Source organism: Manduca sexta, chromosome 17 (genome assembly GCF_014839805.1).
Source record: "Manduca sexta isolate Smith_Timp_Sample1 chromosome 17, JHU_Msex_v1.0, whole genome shotgun sequence".
In the NCBI taxonomy this organism is placed as follows: Eukaryota; Metazoa; Arthropoda; class Insecta; order Lepidoptera; family Sphingidae; genus Manduca; species Manduca sexta.
This window is the reverse complement of record NC_051131.1, coordinates 4,873,425-4,892,944: the sequence shown is the minus strand read 5'-3', so window position 1 is coordinate 4,892,944 and position 19,520 is coordinate 4,873,425. Positions and strand designations below refer to the sequence as shown.

At 33.8% G+C, this 19,520-nt stretch overlaps 1 protein-coding gene across 4 annotated transcripts; it reads left to right on the top strand.

Moving 5' to 3' along the window:
* Nucleotides 1–387: 387 nt before the first annotated feature.
* Nucleotides 388–18,797, top strand: LOC115454263. Of its 4 annotated transcripts, none has more exons than XM_030183011.2 (4): nucleotides 388–523; nucleotides 596–677; nucleotides 6,901–7,080; nucleotides 18,297–18,797. In XM_030183011.2, the coding sequence occupies exons 1-4, from the start codon at nucleotides 513–515 to the stop codon at nucleotides 18,693–18,695; spliced, it is 672 nt and encodes a 223-aa protein (XP_030038871.1). In that variant the 5' UTR covers nucleotides 388–512; the 3' UTR covers nucleotides 18,696–18,797. The 4 variants fall into 4 exon arrangements, with proteins under 4 accessions (XP_030038871.1, XP_030038887.1, XP_037295695.1 ...); XM_030183027.2 differs by having other exon boundaries at nucleotides 6,898–7,080; XM_037439798.1 differs by having other exon boundaries at nucleotides 400–523; nucleotides 599–677.
* Nucleotides 18,798–19,520: the final 723 nt, after the last annotated feature.

The following is a 19,520-nucleotide window of genomic DNA, read 5'->3' as shown; positions in this document are numbered from 1 at the left end:
TATTTAACTATGGACTTTATAGTGTTAAATATAGAACCTATATTATATTATAACCGACATTTTTATACCGATTATTAACGGTCGTCTGCGTTCCACGTTAGTTGAAACTACAACACGACCCATACTCAATGTATTTAGATTTAATATGCGCTGAAAATAATCTCGCAAATTCTCGATTTTAGCGAATAGTTTTTAGCAGCATGTGGTTAGCGCAACCATAAAACTCAGATCTGGATAATATCAGGTGCCGATATTTACGTGTTGAATGATTGATTAAAGCATTGTTCGGGGTCGTGGAGTCGATGTAGGAACTATATGACCGTACTTGTAGATTCGAGTGATAGCCGTCTTACGCGTTTTACGGCTGAATCAAACTGGGCGTGAATGATTATGCATCTGTAATCTCTTGCAGTGTACTCGCGATCTCGCGCCGGGATCAACGCGCACACGCATGACGCCGTATCATCAGTAACAGTGGCGAGCCTACTGTGTGGGCTCGAAGTGCCGTGTTCATGAGCGAGAGGTGTGTAGGTTCGATCCATAGTGAATTGGTTTATGGTTTTTTTGATTTTAATATGTAATTTGTGCATTTTAGCAGTAACGACACAATGAACCTGAAGTTGAACAACGATGTTAAAACTATAAATACGGTGAAATCGCGGGAGTCTATTATAAAGGTGAGTAAATTCAATTCATAATAATTATGTTTTTAATTTTATAATGTAAAAAATAGATTGAATGTCAAAATATCCGTGCTATTTTATACCTAATCACATAAAGGAGAATATAAAAAAATACAAAAAATAAAAATCATGCCAATTTGCAGGGGCGATTTCATACAATAATAATGTCTTATAATGCAGTAGCGTAATCATAGTGTAAAAATGTGTTTGGATATCTATAAAAATATTTAGTAATTTGATTATAAATTAGTTATTACTAATCCACGTTTTATCGCTTTTAATTTTTTGTCGTTACGTGTAGTAGAAGTAAGTTTAAATACTTATTAAAATGTGTATTACTATGCAGATAGTTAGATACATGTGTACCTATCAAAAATTCTAAATAAAATTCAGTTTGACTTTTGAAATATTTCAGATATAATGTATTATCGGAATTGGGTTCATATACTTACATTTCCTGTTCCTTAAACACATAAAAAAAACCTTAAACCTTTCGAAATAACCAATTTTCGCCGTCGAATTTTCAATTTTAATTACTGAACGAATAAATAGTGAAATATAAACATAATATTAATTTTTATTCGATAAAATATCAATAAGTTTAACTAGGTTGATATGTAAATATCAATTTGTGTTTTGTAAATTTCATTTGTTTACAAGACACGTACCTACAATATATTATAATACTACGAAAATACCCTGAAATATGGATTTAGATGAAATACTTGGATCTACAAAATTATTTATTATTAGCATTGAAAGAGTTCGTTTACCAAATATGGATTCTACGAAGTCAAATGCTTCAATGAAATCGATACTGATTGAAAAATTACTAAGAAATTTATTATTACATCTTAAAAAATATAAATGTACCTAATAAAAAAAAAGTATGAGCATAATATATAAAATTATAAATGCGAAATTAGGGAATTTTAGAACGGTTATTTATTTATTTATTTTGTTTATTAAACACAAAACAGGTTATAATCATGAATGCATCATATTATGACATGAAAAATAATTCCTGCACTATAATTATAACCCAAAACATGTGTTCTAGAAAGTAAAAGTTACATATAGCAAGTATATATAAAACCACAGTTTGAGTACTCTTAGGTGAATGGAATAACAAGATTGGTAGATACAAGTGAACAATATGCGAGGTTAAGAGTTATGAATCTTTGAGGATATAGTGGATATGTCGTTTGTAAGAATTGATGTTATTGTTAAATAAGTCTAAGTTAGGATAATCAGTGGTTAGAAGTATAGTAGTAGAATTTGGTTATGGAACGACACAGTAATATGATTACTAGATTGAAATTAATTCAGTTACTAAACATACTGTTAATGCTGTGTACAATTAAAATTTACTAAGCAAAAAGAACAAACAGTCATGTACATTAACTTGTTCGTGTTGCAATACCGTGGGTGTAAATTTATCTTAGTTATCTATTAATAAAATGTATAAACATTTTACTATGATGGAAACAGTTTGGTCGTCACTTTTAAATCATTCACATATGCGCATTATATTACGCACGTAGCAAATAACAATGAAAAAAACTTAAAATATTATATCATACGCTACGAAGCACGGTAGTTCGATATAGTTTAGCACTACTAATGTATTTACTAGGAGACTGTGAGTAGCTGTTTTAGGACTTACACAGTCTTACTTATAAAAAAATCGCAAAGCTATGTTTAGTTAATACACAAATTTACTCGATCAGCTGTAAGTCAAAACCCGCCATCTTGCCTCTTAATAAGGTTTAAACTAGGAACCGGTGATGTTTTTGACAGCTATTTAAGCAAATCTTAACCAACTCTTAACGCTAAAACAAGTTTATAAGTAAGACTTTGTTTAGATTGTTTATAAAACCGTAACACTGGTATATGGGACAGGGATTCTGGATTTTGGTCCAATTCCGTCTATACGGGGGTATATTGGCGCTCTATTTGAAGGACAGCTTCATACGGCTAACAAAGCTGTCCTTCGATAAGAACGCCCGTCATTGCAAAAAGACGGATTCGCCCCTATATATGGAATAGGGCCCCCTGACTTTATCTTCTTTCTTTCCAAGTCTTTCCAAGCCAAGTGTTGCAAAATTATTGTGACGTTAACGTTACGTGTGTTCATACTTGTAGCTACAGTAAATATTCTGAGTAGTGCAAATGTCAGGCATAATCCCTCGTTAATGAGCCGAGTTGCAACCGTGCAGTGATCTTTAGTATTTATATAACTTTTCGTTGTCAAGTGAAAAGGAAATGGTACACGTAATGTCAAATTCTATAAGCAGCGTTAAAGAATATTAGGGTACATTCTTCATGTTTGGGCCCGAACATAGTACATAATATACAACGTCTAGCAGTTACTTCACATTGAATTTCTGTAAGTAAGTAGCAAGGTAATGTGACCGAAAAAGCCCAGTTCCTAACAAGGCCCACTATCCATGTTTTTGTGTTGTAATGTAAAAATATGCTAAGCCATTAGTTATTTCATTTATTTTTAGATATTATAATATACATATTATAAATATGTAGTGATATGTTGTAATTTAATTAAAGGTTTTATTTAAGGTTTTTTATTAAATGATTTTATGAAGATTTTAAAATAAGATGGGCATGCAAAGGTTCCGTTACCTTACTATTCAATATTTCGTCAGTTTAATTTATTTTCGCCTGCTTATTATCTCTATGGTCAAATATGTCTTTAGCGTGACTTTTTATGTAGACATGCTTGCACTGATTGGTCGCGGACTGTTCTTTTTATAAAAATTTCTCGGAACAAGGCATTATGGCGGGAATTACTATGTAACTTTATAAAGTCGAGTTAGTGTACGAAAGAATGATGACGAAACATCTTAGTTATACATTTAAATACAAATTCTTATAAAATTTTAATGAAAAAATTTACATTTTATATCTAAACATAGCTACATACAGGTGTATTTCTGTCTTAAAGTTCCTTGTTCATGAATACAAACAAACTGTCTGTTTCTTTGATGCTTTATTATAGCGCATGGATTGCGGAACGCAGATCTACTAAGGTATATATAATTATATAACATTTTGGACTCATCTAAAGTTTTCTGTTGGCGTCTGATTTAATTTTAGCGTTATGGGTTTTGATCATGTTTATGGAAAATAAAAATGTTCTTTGTAAAAGGAGAAAGAACTAAGTCATCAAACGGGTTTATGTTATAACTCATTTCACCCGTAGCTGTAGCTTATACTAAGTTTTGTTATTTTAAAAGTTATTACAGTCGAATTTGCTACAAAATTAGGGAGAAAATTTTAAAATTTTTGAATTTAACAATACTCTAGTTTCTGGAGGTCTCATTGTCTTGATCATTATAAGCAACACGTCAATTGGCATCAAAAAAATTATTAAATAAATTGCTCATTTTATTGTTGACTGCACTTATTTTTCAAAATATGTGAGTGCAGATCTTAATATTTGCCAAAATTATAGAGTCTGCCAAAATTATAGAGGCTAGCTAGCTGCCCCATCTTAAAATCTACCTCATAGTAAAAAATTACTAAAGAAAAAAACAGTAAAATGCGCAACAACATTCTTGCTTGTCGAAAAATAATGCCTTTTGTGCGACATCTCGAGTAAACATCCCATTGTGCTGGGCAAGCATCGTTGTATTGTGAACCTACTGTCCAACAACCAATTTTCCCAGCGAAGACTTATTCGATAATAAAACTCTCTGTATTCTACAATGTTTGATCTTAAAAACCTCATAGAATACCTAAATATCTATTTCATATCAGTTCAATCGCCTGGTGGCAGCGTATTTGGATTGCTGAACCGTGAACAGCCTTTTATGTTCACATCGAATAACATCAATTTCTATATGAAAAAGGAAAGCACGTCCCGAGATTGAAAATTGTGTCCGATATGGTGATACGATGTCAAAGGTTTCGGAATTATGTGTCTTCAGCCTCTGCCTACTCCTCGAGGATAGCGTGAGCTTATATACCGACTATCCATGTTCCGGTACCTGCATACTAGTGCAATATTTAATACTTATTTAAAACTATGACTCATGATTTTTTACACAGCGAATATATTAAATCATGTTACAATATATCTTAACAGCTTGACGTAATCTAAAAACATTGCATAAATCACCGAAGTCTAGTAACAAAGGTGAATATCTATATAGACTGAAAAAATTATTCATCCAGAATAATTTTATATTATAATATTGATAGATTAGAAAACCTTTTATAAAGTTGTAACAACGTTTTTATAATTAATTATAGAGTGATGTTGTTATCATTCTTTTTCAATTTTAAGAACAAATTAATTACGTAAACGTTAAACATAAATGAAATACATTCTAAATACTTAACAGCAATGATTCATTATTTTGAGTAATTAAATTGAGGATTGTTTAGTTTAAACATCGTATTTATTTTGTAAACCCACAGTATATGGCAGCGACGGTTATAACCATTGCGTATTAATTTATAGTATATTTTAGTTTTCTATTATATTATTACTAAAGATAAAAGAAGTTTATTTTACAATTAAAAATGTTATTATTGGAATGTTTATTATAGACTTACTAAACGTAGTTCATACCTCTTTCCAAATATAATTAAATATTTTAAAACACACGCGGAAAATAAAAAAAAAAAAACAAATAGCGATTAAATACATAGGGCCTAAAGTCTTTAAATTCATACGCATGATTTTGTCGTTCAGAGCTTTTTTAAAACTATCATATATAATATATTCACTATAAACACCCACAGCCTTGAATTACAAAGTAATGTTTGGTATTCCACTGATATTAAAGTATTATTTATTAATTAAGTATTATTATGTCCAGTAGTTACACTGGCTACAATGTCCTCCAAACCGGAATACGACAGTGACTACACACTGCTGCTTGGTGGCAAAAATAGACATTAAGGTGGTACATGAGAGACCTACCACCAGTTAAATATTTATTGATTAATAACAGAAATTGGAATTCGTCTCATTAAATTACTACAGTATATTTAACACTTGGAAACGAACATTTTAAATTTTATAAAACATATAGAGTTTCAAGATAGTCCCTAGTTGTTTTAACGGCCGCTTGATTCAATCACACAGGTGATTGAATTGTTGCCCCAAGCTCACCAGGTGCCCGGGGACTGTTAATTCAATTATCAATAACTGTGTTACATGTTCCCACCATTTTGTCATGCAGAGGAACTTATAGTTCGTGTATTTAAAAGATATAACATTTATGCTTTTTAACAAGAGTCCATTCTTATCGAAAATATGCATCGATATCGTCTTTGGTATCATTGATGTTTAGGAGGCCAATTACTTACCATCGAGTGACCCACTTCTTCGTTCACCTCTCTCTATTATAAAAATACTACGTCATAAGTTTCGTGGACTGTTTTGTTACAGCGCTTGTTCCTGCTTCTTTTGATAATGAACCGTTTTATGTTTCTCCGCTGAGTAATTCACCTTTATTAACACAGTGATTGACTTTAATTTGGAACTACCCACCTCTTGGAAAATATACATCAGAAGTTTTAAACTGACCATGTTTATGTATACTTGTTTTAAAGACGTTAATTCGTTACTTTCTTTTCCTTAATTTGTGAAGATGGGAAGGCGACGTCGATTACTTACCATCAGGTGATACACTTGTTCAATAGTAAACCTTTTCCTAACAAATATAGTCTACACTTTGGACAGAGGTTCCAGGATTCTAAATAAGTACTAACATAGGTTTCAAGTTATTATTCAACATGTTCAAATAGAGTTGATATTTAATTTTAATTCCTTATGACCTAGATGAAATACTAAACGAATGTTTTAGAACTAACTGTATTCCACAAACTATACACTTTTGTTTTTTTGTTTTCTAGCGCGGTATCTCTAGTAGATAGAAGCTTTTACTTACTCTTGTGGCTTTTAGCAGAACCAAAAGCGAGAGCTATTTTTAGGTTTTCAGTTCCGTCTATCTATGTTCGTTTTCAAACATTTTCTCTTCAAAATCTACTACGTATAAAATTCCAGTATTGACTGTTTTTTTTAAATGTAACCTGACATCAAAGACCGATATTCGATCCGTGTTCTAATATTTTTATTTACAGTTCCAAAAATCTTGTATACTAGGGGAACATTGGACAAAGGAGTTTACTTTAGGAGTTTTTTTTAAGACCATTAGTTGAGTGCGTTTTAACTTGCTTTCAGGAGGAAAGGCGACGAACTGGCCGATACATAGCAATATTAGTCGGAATTCTGCTGTTCATATTGGCGTTCTACCACGCGTGGGTGCGGCGGATACCAGTAGTAGCAAGTCTCGTGGTACCAGCGCTCATCATGTTTGTGTATGTTGCCTGGGTCCTGTATACAGCGTCGAGGGATAAATTGAAGGTAAAAATTTACTTTTCTTTGGGTATTTCTATGAAAGTATCTTCATTTACTTATACTGGCCCTATATCAGTAAATGAAGACTTGTCTCCATCTATTATGAAATGACCGGAATGCTTGTTTAGAACCGAGTTGTTCCGTTATTAGTAACTTCTTGAGTCTTTAGAACTGATTCAGTATCGAGTATCGACAAATAATATTGCAGACAAAAAGACTTTTTTCCCTTCGCAAAAATGTTCACGTGGAGAATGTAAACATTTTTAAAATTTCTTATGCATAGTCCTGCCAACGCCATGTGTCTGGACGTTGATTCATGAGATGTGCAGCGTTTACTAAACGTTTATGAATCATCATTCATTCACCAAACCTAACATAATTGTTCATAATCATGAATGGAGACAAGGTCTCTCATTTTACGTGGTGTTTCTGCACTCTTTAGATCAGTCTAAAAACCTCTTGCTGTATTTCTTAACACTTAATAACCTTGCAGAAATAATAAATTTACTTTTCTCGAATAACTTCGTTCACTTGTTGATCTGTCAGAAATAATATATACGAAGAAACGTCATTATCCGAATCTATCCACGCGTTTACACAATTGAACGAATGAGGCCATTAAACGTATAAATACAAAAAGAAACATAAATAAATACTTACAAATGAGTGATAAATAGTGTGAGCATTCTGCGTATACCTCATGTACTAGTAAAAACGGTACATGAGTAATCAGTAAAGTGTAGTATTGCGCGCGTATATCAACAGTTATATTGTAATTTGTAATGATCTTACGGAAACATCCGCCGAATGTATTACAAGGTGTTGACGTATTGATCTTAATTGTCTAGCGAATACTTCACGTTGCTTTCACTGCACCGTCTGACGGAATGTTTTTAAAACGTACATTTTATTTATTAACTCAACTGTTATAAGTTTAACTAACAAATCGGCATCGTGCAAAAATCTTTTCACCGCATAACAAAATTCACCAAACAAATCGGATTCGGAGAAACGAATTCTTTTGAATTTGATTTATGAAAATATCAAGACTGGAAACAGTTCATCGCTCATATTATTTCGTGTCGTCCTGTCTCAATCAGAGTGTTAATTACCCCAAAAACATCAATGTACTGCAGGGCAGCAATGCTGGATGTAAACATTGTAGTTTGAATCATCCGGGCGGTCTGCACATTTACCGAAACGTAAACATCTGTGTTAGCGTTTGAGCTGGGCGGATTGGAATCGATTGATGCCGCTTTGACAGCGTGTTTACGAAACTAGGTGTGAACAATGTGTACGTGGATTATAATTTGAGTCGCCAGACCGCACCAAGGACGCGTCTCACGCTACTCGCTTGTCAATTATGCTTAGTTATGCCTTATTGAATGTTATGATACTTGTTTACTGGCAAAATATTATTATTGATGTATTATCTAGTTTTACTTCAATCCGATGGAGTCTTAACAGTGAAGATGTGGAAAAAACGCGCATTCCGAGGACTTAAAACAAAAAACGGTTTTCTAGCTAATTAATAATTATCACTACCACATTCTAATGTAAAGAGTTAGGAAGACTATAACAATGTTCATTTTATTTTGCAATTTACACAAAATATAATTTCAAAATTTGATAACAAAGTTTCATTTTTAAATGAAATGCCAAAAAGAAAAATGTTCCAACACCACAAGATTCTGCGTGATATATGGTCGTAAACGCGTCGACGACAGAATAGGGATAAACCCGTCGTCCGCACGTGTCGACTTCGGAGGGTAAAGTACCTAGAATGGGACTATATAGAAATATTAAATTCTAGCATACATCTAATACGCATAGAATTGAAAATCTCACAGAAAATTAAAAACATGATTGATGACATTCTGAGATTGGTAGTCTGTTTACTGACACCATAATATATTTGTATTATTTCGTTTATACGACTTAAATGGGAGGTAAAAATAATTTACGGAGATTTAACTTTATTTCTCACTATTACAGTTGTACAAGGAAATGTTAGTTTCTCGCTCTTTCTAACGTTTAAAACGGGTTTATAGTTTTCCCAAACGCAATTCTGTGTATTTCTCAAAATAAATTTATTTCTAACAATTTGAATCTTGAACAAGTAATCATTCGTAATATTAGGCAATATGAAAGTGCGTTGCGTTAAATAAAGTCAGGCATAAGTACATATAAATTCCTTATAAAACATACACATTTAAAGCCATACATTTCTAAGTATATACTTAAAAAGCAGTTGTTTAATACTAAAACAGTTTTTGAAATATAATCTGCGTTAAACTGACGGTTTTGGCCAAATTAATACAGCAATAACAAAGTTAACAGTGGATTTATCGTCCATTATAAATTACCATTAATAATAACTAGTCTAACTATTAAGCCTACAGAAGCTATATAGAACGTAAGGTAAAACTTTGTCTAGCGAATTAACCCTCTTCGTGACATGAAGCCATAGTAGGTATAACCTATATGTACATGCGTTTCACAAATAAATTGGAGACAAATTTAAAGTAGTTCCAAAAACACAATATAGAAATAAAGCAAGAAATATTTTGAATACAGTATTTGTAATTTAATGTTATGAGACATCGTAAGGTTATCAATTCGACGTGAATTTTTTTTTTTGGTATGTTTGTTACCTCAGAACTCGCTCATTTATGAACCGATTTGGAAAATTATTTTTTTATTCGAAAGAATTTCTCTCCAGATTGGTTCCATAATTTTTTTTTTCAAGATCGCTTCGGTAGTTTGGTTTTAAAATTAAAAAAACTAGAATAATTATGTCGTCCAAGAAAACGAAATCGCGAATTTAGTTTTCCTGTGACGTATTTAGTTATGTTTTTGCATTGAGTTTGGTTGACTGTACTTCTCACATACTTATACATATAGCATAACATCTTTTCCCCGTGTCAGGGGTAGACAGAGGCGTAACATTTCATCGCGATAGTCGTACTGTGTGTGAAACATATCAGTTGTGTTTTGGGTTGGGTTTAATTGACTCTACTTCTTACATACATACATATATGTATATAGCATCACACCTTTTACCCTTTTCAGGGGTAGGCAGAGATGTAACACCACAGCGCGATAGTTGTACTGTGAGCCAAATAATATCAGTTGTGTTTTTGCGTTAGGTTTGCTTGAATCTACTTCTTACATACATATATATAGCATCACACCTTTTCCCCTTTTCAGGGGTAGGCAGAAGCGTCTAATTTAATCGCGATAGTCGTACTGCGTGCGAAACACATTAGTTGTGTTTTTGCGTTGGGTTTAGTTGACTCCACTTTTTACATACATACATATATGTAGCATCACACCTTTTACCCTTTTCAGGGTTAGGCAAAGGTGTTACACCACAGCGCGATAGTTGTACTGTGAGCAAAATATATCAGTTGTGTCTTTGCGTTAGGTTTGCTTGAATCTACTTCTCACATACTTATACATATAGCATAACATCTTTTCCCCGTGTCAGGGGTAGGCAGAGGCGTAACATTTCATCGCGATAGTCGTACTGTGTGTGAAACATATCAGTTGTGTTTTTGGGTTGGGTTTAATTGACTCTACTTCTTACATACATACATATATGTATATAGCATCACACCTTTTCCCCTTTTTAGGGGTAGGCAGAGATGTAACACCACAGCGTAATAGTTATAGTATGATCGAAATATATCAGTTGTGTTTTTGCGTTAGGTTTGCTTGAATCTACTTCTTACATAAATATATATAGCATCACACCTTTTCCCCTTTTCAGGGGTAGGCAGAAGCGTCTAATTTAATCGCGATAGTCGTACTGCGTGCGAAACACATTAGTTGTGTTTTTGCGTTGGGTTTAGTTGACTCCACTTTTACATACATACATATATGTAGCATCACACCTTTTACCCTTTTCAGGGTTAGGCAGAGGTGTTACACCACAGCGCGATAGTTGTACTGTGAGCAAAATATATCAGTTGTGTCTTTGCGTTAGGTTTGCTTGAATCTACTTCTCACATACTTATACATATAGCATAACATCTTTTCCCCGTGTCAGGGGGTAGGCAGAGGTGTAACATTTCAGCGCGATAGTCGTACTGCGAGCGAAACACATTAGTTGTGTTTTTGCGTTGGGTTTAGTTGACTTTACTTCTTACATACATACATATATATAGCATCACACCTTTTACCCTTTTCAGGGGTAGGCAGAGATGTAACACCACAGCGCGATAGTTGTACTGTGAGCCAAATAATATCAGTTGTGTTTTTGCGTTAGGTTTGCTTGAATCTACTTCTTACATACATATATATAGCATCACACCTTTTCCCTTTTCAGGGGTAGGCAGAAGCGTCTAATTTAATCGCGATAGTCGTACTGCGTGCGAAACACATTAGTTGTGTTTTTGCGTTGGGTTTAGTTGACTCCACTTTTACATACATACATATATGTAGCATCACACCTTTTACCCTTTTCAGGGTTAGGCAAAGGTGTTACACCACAGCGCGATAGTTGTACTGTGAGCAAAATATATCAGTTGTGTCTTTGCGTTAGGTTTGCTTGAATCTACTTCTCACATACTTATACATATAGCATAACATCTTTTCCCCGTGTCAGGGGTAGGCAGAGGCGTAACATTTCATCGCGATAGTCGTACTGTGTGTGAAACATATCAGTTGTGTTTTTGGGTTGGGTTTAATTGACTCTACTTCTTACATACATACATATATGTATATAGCATCACACCTTTTCCCCTTTTTAGGGGTAGGCAGAGATGTAACACCACAGCGTAATAGTTATAGTATGATCGAAATATATCAGTTGTGTTTTTGCGTTAGGTTTGCTTGAATCTACTTCTTACATAAATATATATAGCATCACACCTTTTCCCCTTTTCAGGGGTAGGCAGAAGCGTCTAATTTAATCGCGATAGTCGTACTGCGTGCGAAACACATTAGTTGTGTTTTTGCGTTGGGTTTAGTTGACTCCACTTTTTACATACATACATATATGTAGCATCACACCTTTTACCCTTTTCAGGGTTAGGCAGAGGTGTTACACCACAGCGCGATAGTTGTACTGTGAGCAAAATATATCAGTTGTGTCTTTGCGTTAGGTTTGCTTGAATCTACTTCTCACATACTTATACATATAGCATAACATCTTTTCCCCGTGTCAGGGGTAGGCAGAGGTGTAACATTTCAGCGCGATAGTCGTACTGCGAGCGAAACACATTAGTTGTGTTTTTGCGTTGGGTTTAGTTGACTTTACTTCTTACATACATACATATATATAGCATCACACCTTTTACCCTTTTCAGGGGTAGGCAGAGATGTAACACCACAGCGCGATAGTTGTACTGTGAGCCAAATAATATCAGTTGTGTTTTTGCGTTAGGTTTGCTTGAATCTACTTCTTACATACATATATATAGCATCACACCTTTTTCCCCTTTTCAGTGGTACTCAGAGGTGTAACTCCTCAGCGCGATAGTCGTATCGTGAGCGAAACACAACTATGCCATTGAGACAGTCTATTTTTTACTAACACAAAAGCAAAATATAAAAATAATTTAAAAAAAAATTAAACCGCCTTCAAAACCACTCAAAACCAAAAAATAATTTCACATAACAAGTATATATTGGATACCAATTTTGGAGTCGGTGCCTAATTAAAATTGCTAGTTAGCTGTATTTGTTGCATAGTCCATCTATGAGCTAAATTTCTTTCAAATCAATTAAAAGGAGTAGGTTTGCGTGTACTACAACATACACAGTGAGTGGTTTTTGAAGGCGGTTTAATTTTTTGTTAAAATTATTTTTATTGAAACTATTTTTTTTAAAATGTTTTCAACTTAAAATAAAAACCAAGACTGAGACATAGATTGAGATATTCCACTGAGACTTAATACAACTATTATTTAATTTATAAAAAGTATTTCAAGGAAGCTTAATTCCCTATTATTTAAAACAAATTCTTGTTAATATAAGTATACTAAAAAGCAAAGAATAAGCTAACCAATTGAATATTTAATACTGGGCAAATTCACAGCTAACTTTTAATCACTTTTAATATTTTTGTGAGTTATTAAAATTTAATGAAACTTGCTTAGTCGAATTTCGACCACAGTGGCCAAGCTCAAAGGGGATGGGCTAAGTACACAAGCGATATTATATTGCACAATGTGTGCGCAATACAAAGTTGCACTCTCAGTTCCTTCACTGTCATTGTCCGGTGAGACGGCAATCCGACATGACCGCAGGGAGATCAGGCGTAGGATCAACGGCTTTGCATGCTTTCACGCAGGTATCACACCGCAATCTTCCTGACTCCGAGCTGCGATTGAGCAATTTTTAAGATAGAGAAACCCAGTCACAATTATTTTTGCCCTGTCGGATTCGTACCGCGTACTTATTACACACCGAGGCAGTCAATGAAATTTATTTAAATCCCCAGTAGATGTATTTATATTTATAGATATGGAATATATAACTCATTTTTTGAAACATAATACTATATTTTTTGCGTAGCGCATGAGACATGTAAAAGTAATAGAGCCGACCTACATTTAGTTTTGTCTACAACATGAATTCAGTCAGCTGGGATTACAGTAAATCGACGTGAAGTGACAGTTTCGCTTGCGTCTCGTACGCTCCGTGAGATTACCAGAAGCCCAAAAGCTCTAATCTATTCCACTCCACAAGTCGACACGACCACTGTTATCTCTATTCATTTCTGTTTTCACTATTTCAGATTCACTCACTCACTATTCCACTTTACAGTGACAGCATCGTGGGTGTTCATAAGCGATGGTGTTCATTCACGAGAGAATTACTTGCTCGTTCTTTATTGTGTGCTAACGGTAATGCAGCAATAATTGAATTGTATAAAACAGAATAATAGCATTAGTCAGACTCTGTCAGTGAGTCTGTCTTAATTATTGCCTATGTAAAGTCTCACAGCCGTTAATAAATTAATAGTGAGTAGATAAACGCAGCGCGTTTGAGCCATGATTTTTGTTTCGGCTGACATTTACTACCTGTCGAAGTCTGATGAGCTAACGCAGGTCAGAATTAGCGGATGACGCCTCATTCCCGGCGCAAAAATAAAGTATAAAAGAGCATTTGTAAACAAAGTGTCCTATCTGCTTAATGATTTGCCGTAACAAAGGAATATAAAAAATGTTTTGCATTCGTGATATTTCGAGATTAATCTCAACACCGGGTTCATTTACAGTCTGTTTTGTTAATAATTGTGATAATATTGAAGTACTTTTTAGTTAAAAAGCTTTTGTCTGTATCGACTTCATTTAAAGTAGTAAAGAAAGTAATCAGCAGGTGCCTTTCAAGCCTTGCAGCTACTAGAAATATATTGCTATGAAAAATAATCTGACCATTTAGTATTTATTCCTCTTACTATGTAGTATGTAAGTATTTTCTTGTCATTTGATAGTTGGTAATTATTTTATAGTTGCTTGTAATATATGGCCATTAACATTATCGAATTTACTTTGTGCTATTGCATTAAAACAGACATGAATTCCATCGCCTAGTTTTTTTTTAAATGTTGCCAATATGCAAATATCTTCAGGAACTGTCTGGAACACGTCGTCTCGCATATTCTAAAAGCGAATACAATTTCAATGGGATTTTAGAATCAACAAACATATCGAGTGTTTATTTTGCAAAATTCACTTTACGACAAAACGTTCGTGGTTAATATTTTTCAGACCCAATTTTAACGATAAGCCCAAACATACGGCGTTTATTTACACTTGCATGGCATTGTTTAGGAATACTCTTAATTATAAACCAATGAGCAAGGTTATGCTAAAGTCAAGTGCATCGCAAAACTTCATCGCAGTTTTATGAAATTAACTGGTTATACATTTTATATACGACTAGCTTTTGCTTGCGGCTTTGTCGGCGTTAAAGAGTTTTCCCGGGATAAAAAGTAACCTATGAACTTTGCAGGGTCTCAAAATATCTTCATACCAAATTTCATCGAAATCCGTGGGGTAGTTTTTGCATTTATCATTTCAGACAGAAAGACAGATAGACGCACCGGAGACTCAGTTTTATATACATATAATTGCTCGCGGCTTCGCCTGCGTGTAAGAGTTTTCCGGGATAGAAGTCCTGCTATACATTGTCCCGGCATAGAAAGTAGTCTTTGTCCTTCTCAGTGTCTCAAACTTTCGCCACTGCAAATTTCATTGAAATCAGTTTTTGAATTTATCGCGTTTAGACAGACAGATGCGGCGGGGTCTTTGTTTAAAAATATTTTTTTTAGAACTTTTTAAGGGAAATAATTTCGCAGCACACGCAAAAGAACCACTCAAAAGTAATACATTTTTCCCGTTTTTGCAACATTTTTCATTGATGGTCCGCTTTTATTGGACATATCGTGAAGTTACATTGCCTATAGCTCCCTCGATAAATGGATTATCCAACGCTAAAAGAATTTTTCAATTCGAACCACTAGTTCCTGAGATTAGCGCGTTTAAACAAACAAACAAATTCTTTAGCTTTATATTATAATAGTATCTATAGATAACAGAGCGCGTGGTAAAAATCATTAGCGTTCTTTTGTTGTAAACATGTCTCATATTACTTAGTAAGTTTGTTGTTAAAAATTTTCTGGTAAAAGAATATACCATAGTTTTACACATAATGAGTTGCCATGATACAGATTTTTAAACTTCTCCGATGTATTTAAAACATTATTTATGGAAGCATATTTTTCATATTTAAAATTTTTATGCTCACACATGCTCAAACCTAAAAGATATAGAGGATTATTTTTGCAAATGAACACACATGGGATGGTAGAACCTAATAAATTTTTATCTCAGATACACGTTCAAAGTTATGCGCCGAAAATTTTGTTGCGCAGCAAAGTCACATTCAGTAAAATTTCTAAAACTGAGAATATTTATCTTAATCTTTTTGGACGTGATGTAGTTTTTTTCTCTTTTAAAATAATTATATGTAGCTCTATAATATAACTTCGGAAGATAATTTTCCCAACATATATATCTAATAAAAATATCAGCTTTTGTTTGCATAGGTCTCATTCCTATACCTTGTTATTTACCATGTCATTGACTTATCGTCAGATTATGAAAGAGAATTTAGATCGAATTTGATATCGGGTTTCCGAGTCTGAGAACCAACATGGCGTTCACGTTAAATTAAATTATCGTCAGTTATAAAAATTAGAGACGGGTTTAGGTTCTCGTGAGGCCATGCCACCAAAACTAAGTATCAATGGCGCGTTGGTTGTAGAGGTTATCCCGCTGATGCCGTCATAGCTTGACTTGTGTTGGCCATTGATAGGCAAAACATTATTCAAAAGATCAATCTTGACAAAATCTTATGCAGGGTAATCGTAATATTCTACTTATAATATTGTACATTTTTTTGTTGATTTTAGTTAGAAGTTAACACATAAAACTTGAATGGATTTGGATGTTTTCCATATTGATATACTTTATTTTAGACAAATTGTTACCGCAGACAATAGCACACTAGGACCTATGTTTTGTGTAAAGACGAACATGCGAGTAGAGCCATGAGCAAAACATAGTTTATCATAATTTCACATAACCCTTAAATTGAATTTATACACGCCTCATTTAATATTTTAAAATATGTACAAGAATAATCATTTTTATATTGTATCCAAAAGAAAATAAAGTTCAGTGTCCAGCAAGATAATCTTCAGTTTAGGATCAATGTAAAAATGCAGACGGCAAGCGAAATGCACCATAAGTCAAAGATTAGTCGCCTTGGCGCTCGTCCAAACGTCACTGCTGTTAATATCGGTTCCGTAGTGATTTGTTAAGATTTATGGCCACTACGATCCGGCAGTTTGTCAAACATCGATGTAGAATGATAGATGTGTCAGGACCTATTCAATTTATCTTGTTTGTTCCTTTGTCTAGCGAGGAATAAATTGTTTTCCTCTACACAACTCCAGCTCTGTTTTTTATACGTCTGTTATCTATTTCTTGAAGGTAAATTGCTTAATTCTCTTTATTTTTCGAGAATGCTCATAATGTACCCAAATTTGTTTGAGAGTTTGTGTTGAATATAGGGCTGATATTGATCAGAAAATGTTAATATCACTTTGTCCGACCCGGCATACGAACCCGAGACCTCAGCGCGGTAATCGTACCGCGCACGCAATATACTTAACTATGCTAATAAAGAAGTCCAGGAGTTCGGCCTAATAAAATAGTAACCATTGTAAATAAACAAGTATTTGCCATATTCTTCAGAAAAGTAAAGTATTTTACATATTTTTTGGTTTAATAAGCCAGCTCTTGTTTTGGAGTTTTGTTATGTAGAAGTAATTGCTATTCGTTCTCCAAAAAAATTAAAATTTATATCTTTTCTGACAGCTTTCAAAATAAAACTAACCGCAATAATAGAATTATACTAAATATCAATTATAACGCCAACATTTTCAATATCGAAAAGCTAAGTCTCAAGATAGATGCGAAAAACGAAAAATCCGCTCTTACAAATATTTGTAAATTTAAAAAAACATCCTATCACAATTATATTAAGAAACGCATTAAACGCCCACTCGCTCGCTCGCCACACACGGAAGAAACATTACACCTGTAATCAATTTCAATAAAGAAACTTAGACGTTGAGTACACATGTTAGTCATGTTATAAATTAATCACGAATGCGTCGTGTAATTGGAGATAGGACTGCAGATTACAATAGCCGTTATAGACTGTAATTTTGGATATCGTAATTGTGGTACGTGCTTGCCTTAACACCCAAACATATGTCGTAGACTAAAACAGTTTATGTTACCTTTAGTTTATGTAAAAGCATATATCGAGATATTTATTGCTAGCTGATCCCAATGTTTTATTTAGCAGAAAGTTTTATATTTTTCTACCCCGGGTACTGTATCGTAGTTCCAGTAACACTAATCGTTAAATGGTACAGGTCGCGGGATTTGTTTCACAATAGTTTTACGATGCCTTTGTGGTTTTCAACATGTGGAAACACCTATTCGTATTGCAACTGCTGTTTGTTTATAATTTATCGACAGTGAACGTTCGACGATTGTAAATTACCATCGCATTGTTCTTTGTGTTTAGAATACCTACGCACTAAATTAACTTTACCGCATATTTGCCGTGATCTTCCGCAGAATATTTCGTAGTTTATGGATAATAAAATAAAGCTATTTGAAATGTTTCAGATGTTAGACCTAGAGGCGGCGATGAACGCGGCGGCGGCTGAAGCTGCCGAGAACGATGCGCAGTCGACGGGGTCAGCACAAAACAATATAGAAATATCCGTTATATCCAATAAAAGCAACAGCAGCAGTAACTCACCAGATGATAATAATAAGACTGAGATATCCTTCGTGAAAGAAAAAAATATCAGGACAGAGGTAGAACATAATGTTCTCACAATGCCTATAATCTTAGTGAATGACAAGCCACCGGAGGATTTAGATCAAAAATGGCTTAACATAGTTCAAACCGTGACGAATAGTGAGAAATTCAAAGGTTTTCACACAAGAAGAAAATTTAAACGTAAATTTTGCAGGAGCCGACGGCACGCGGTGTTTAAAAGATCGTATTCTATCGGTTGAATGGTGTGATTTGACTTAATAATGGGACATTTATCAAATTTATTATTACAGACACACTCGTATACTTTTATTATTGTTAAGTGATATAGAATAAATTATATTCAAATTATTACCTTTGTTTATCATTCGCATTTCATGGTTTACTGGAGCATATTATGACAACTGTATTATTCCATCAAACAGTTTCATTTCGCTGAAATATGTAAGTAATGTGAGCGAAGCTAGATAACCTTCTTTGGACCTGGTGTACTTTGTAAACTAGCCTCTGGGCAAACGTCTCTGTGATGGGCTACAGCTTACACCCTTTTAACCATGAGATTAAGAATACCACGATTAAAATATCTATTACATAGTTAAAATTCACTTTTAAAGGAAAAATAATTATACGATCAATCAAGTGTAGTACTGTTGATTGAAAAGTCCACAATTTGACCCTCCCTCAGTATTATTCTCTCTGCCTCATATGTTTTGTGGAAATTTTTGCCTAATTTGCGTTTACTTCCAATAAACATTCAAAAGTTTTCGCAAACTTTCCCATTTACATTATTAGTAAGTAGGATTAGAAAATGTTCTAACTTGTTGAAGTTATTAATAAAATGTTAGTCCCACTAAACGAAATTTGTGGTAGTTCCAAACAATAATAATTAAATTCGTGTGTCCCTGGAGTTGAGTTTATATCAGTGGGTTATGCTGAGAATGCTAACTTATCGATTCTGCTAACTTAGTTATTGAACATATTGTCCAGGGAGTAACAAGTCATAACATAATATGTTGAAAAAAAATTGGTGCAGCTACGGTTTACCAATAGTAAGTATTATTTGTTTA

Excerpts from the sequence above, each read along its gene's own strand:
- LOC115454263 (XM_030183027.2), top strand. Across the intron at positions 678-6,897 it reads CGCGGGAGTCTATTATAAAG|GAGGAAAGGCGACGAACTGG; the intron begins GTGAGTAAATTC and ends ACTTGCTTTCAG. Across the intron at positions 7,081-18,296 it reads CGTCGAGGGATAAATTGAAG|ATGTTAGACCTAGAGGCGGC; the intron begins GTAAAAATTTAC and ends GAAATGTTTCAG.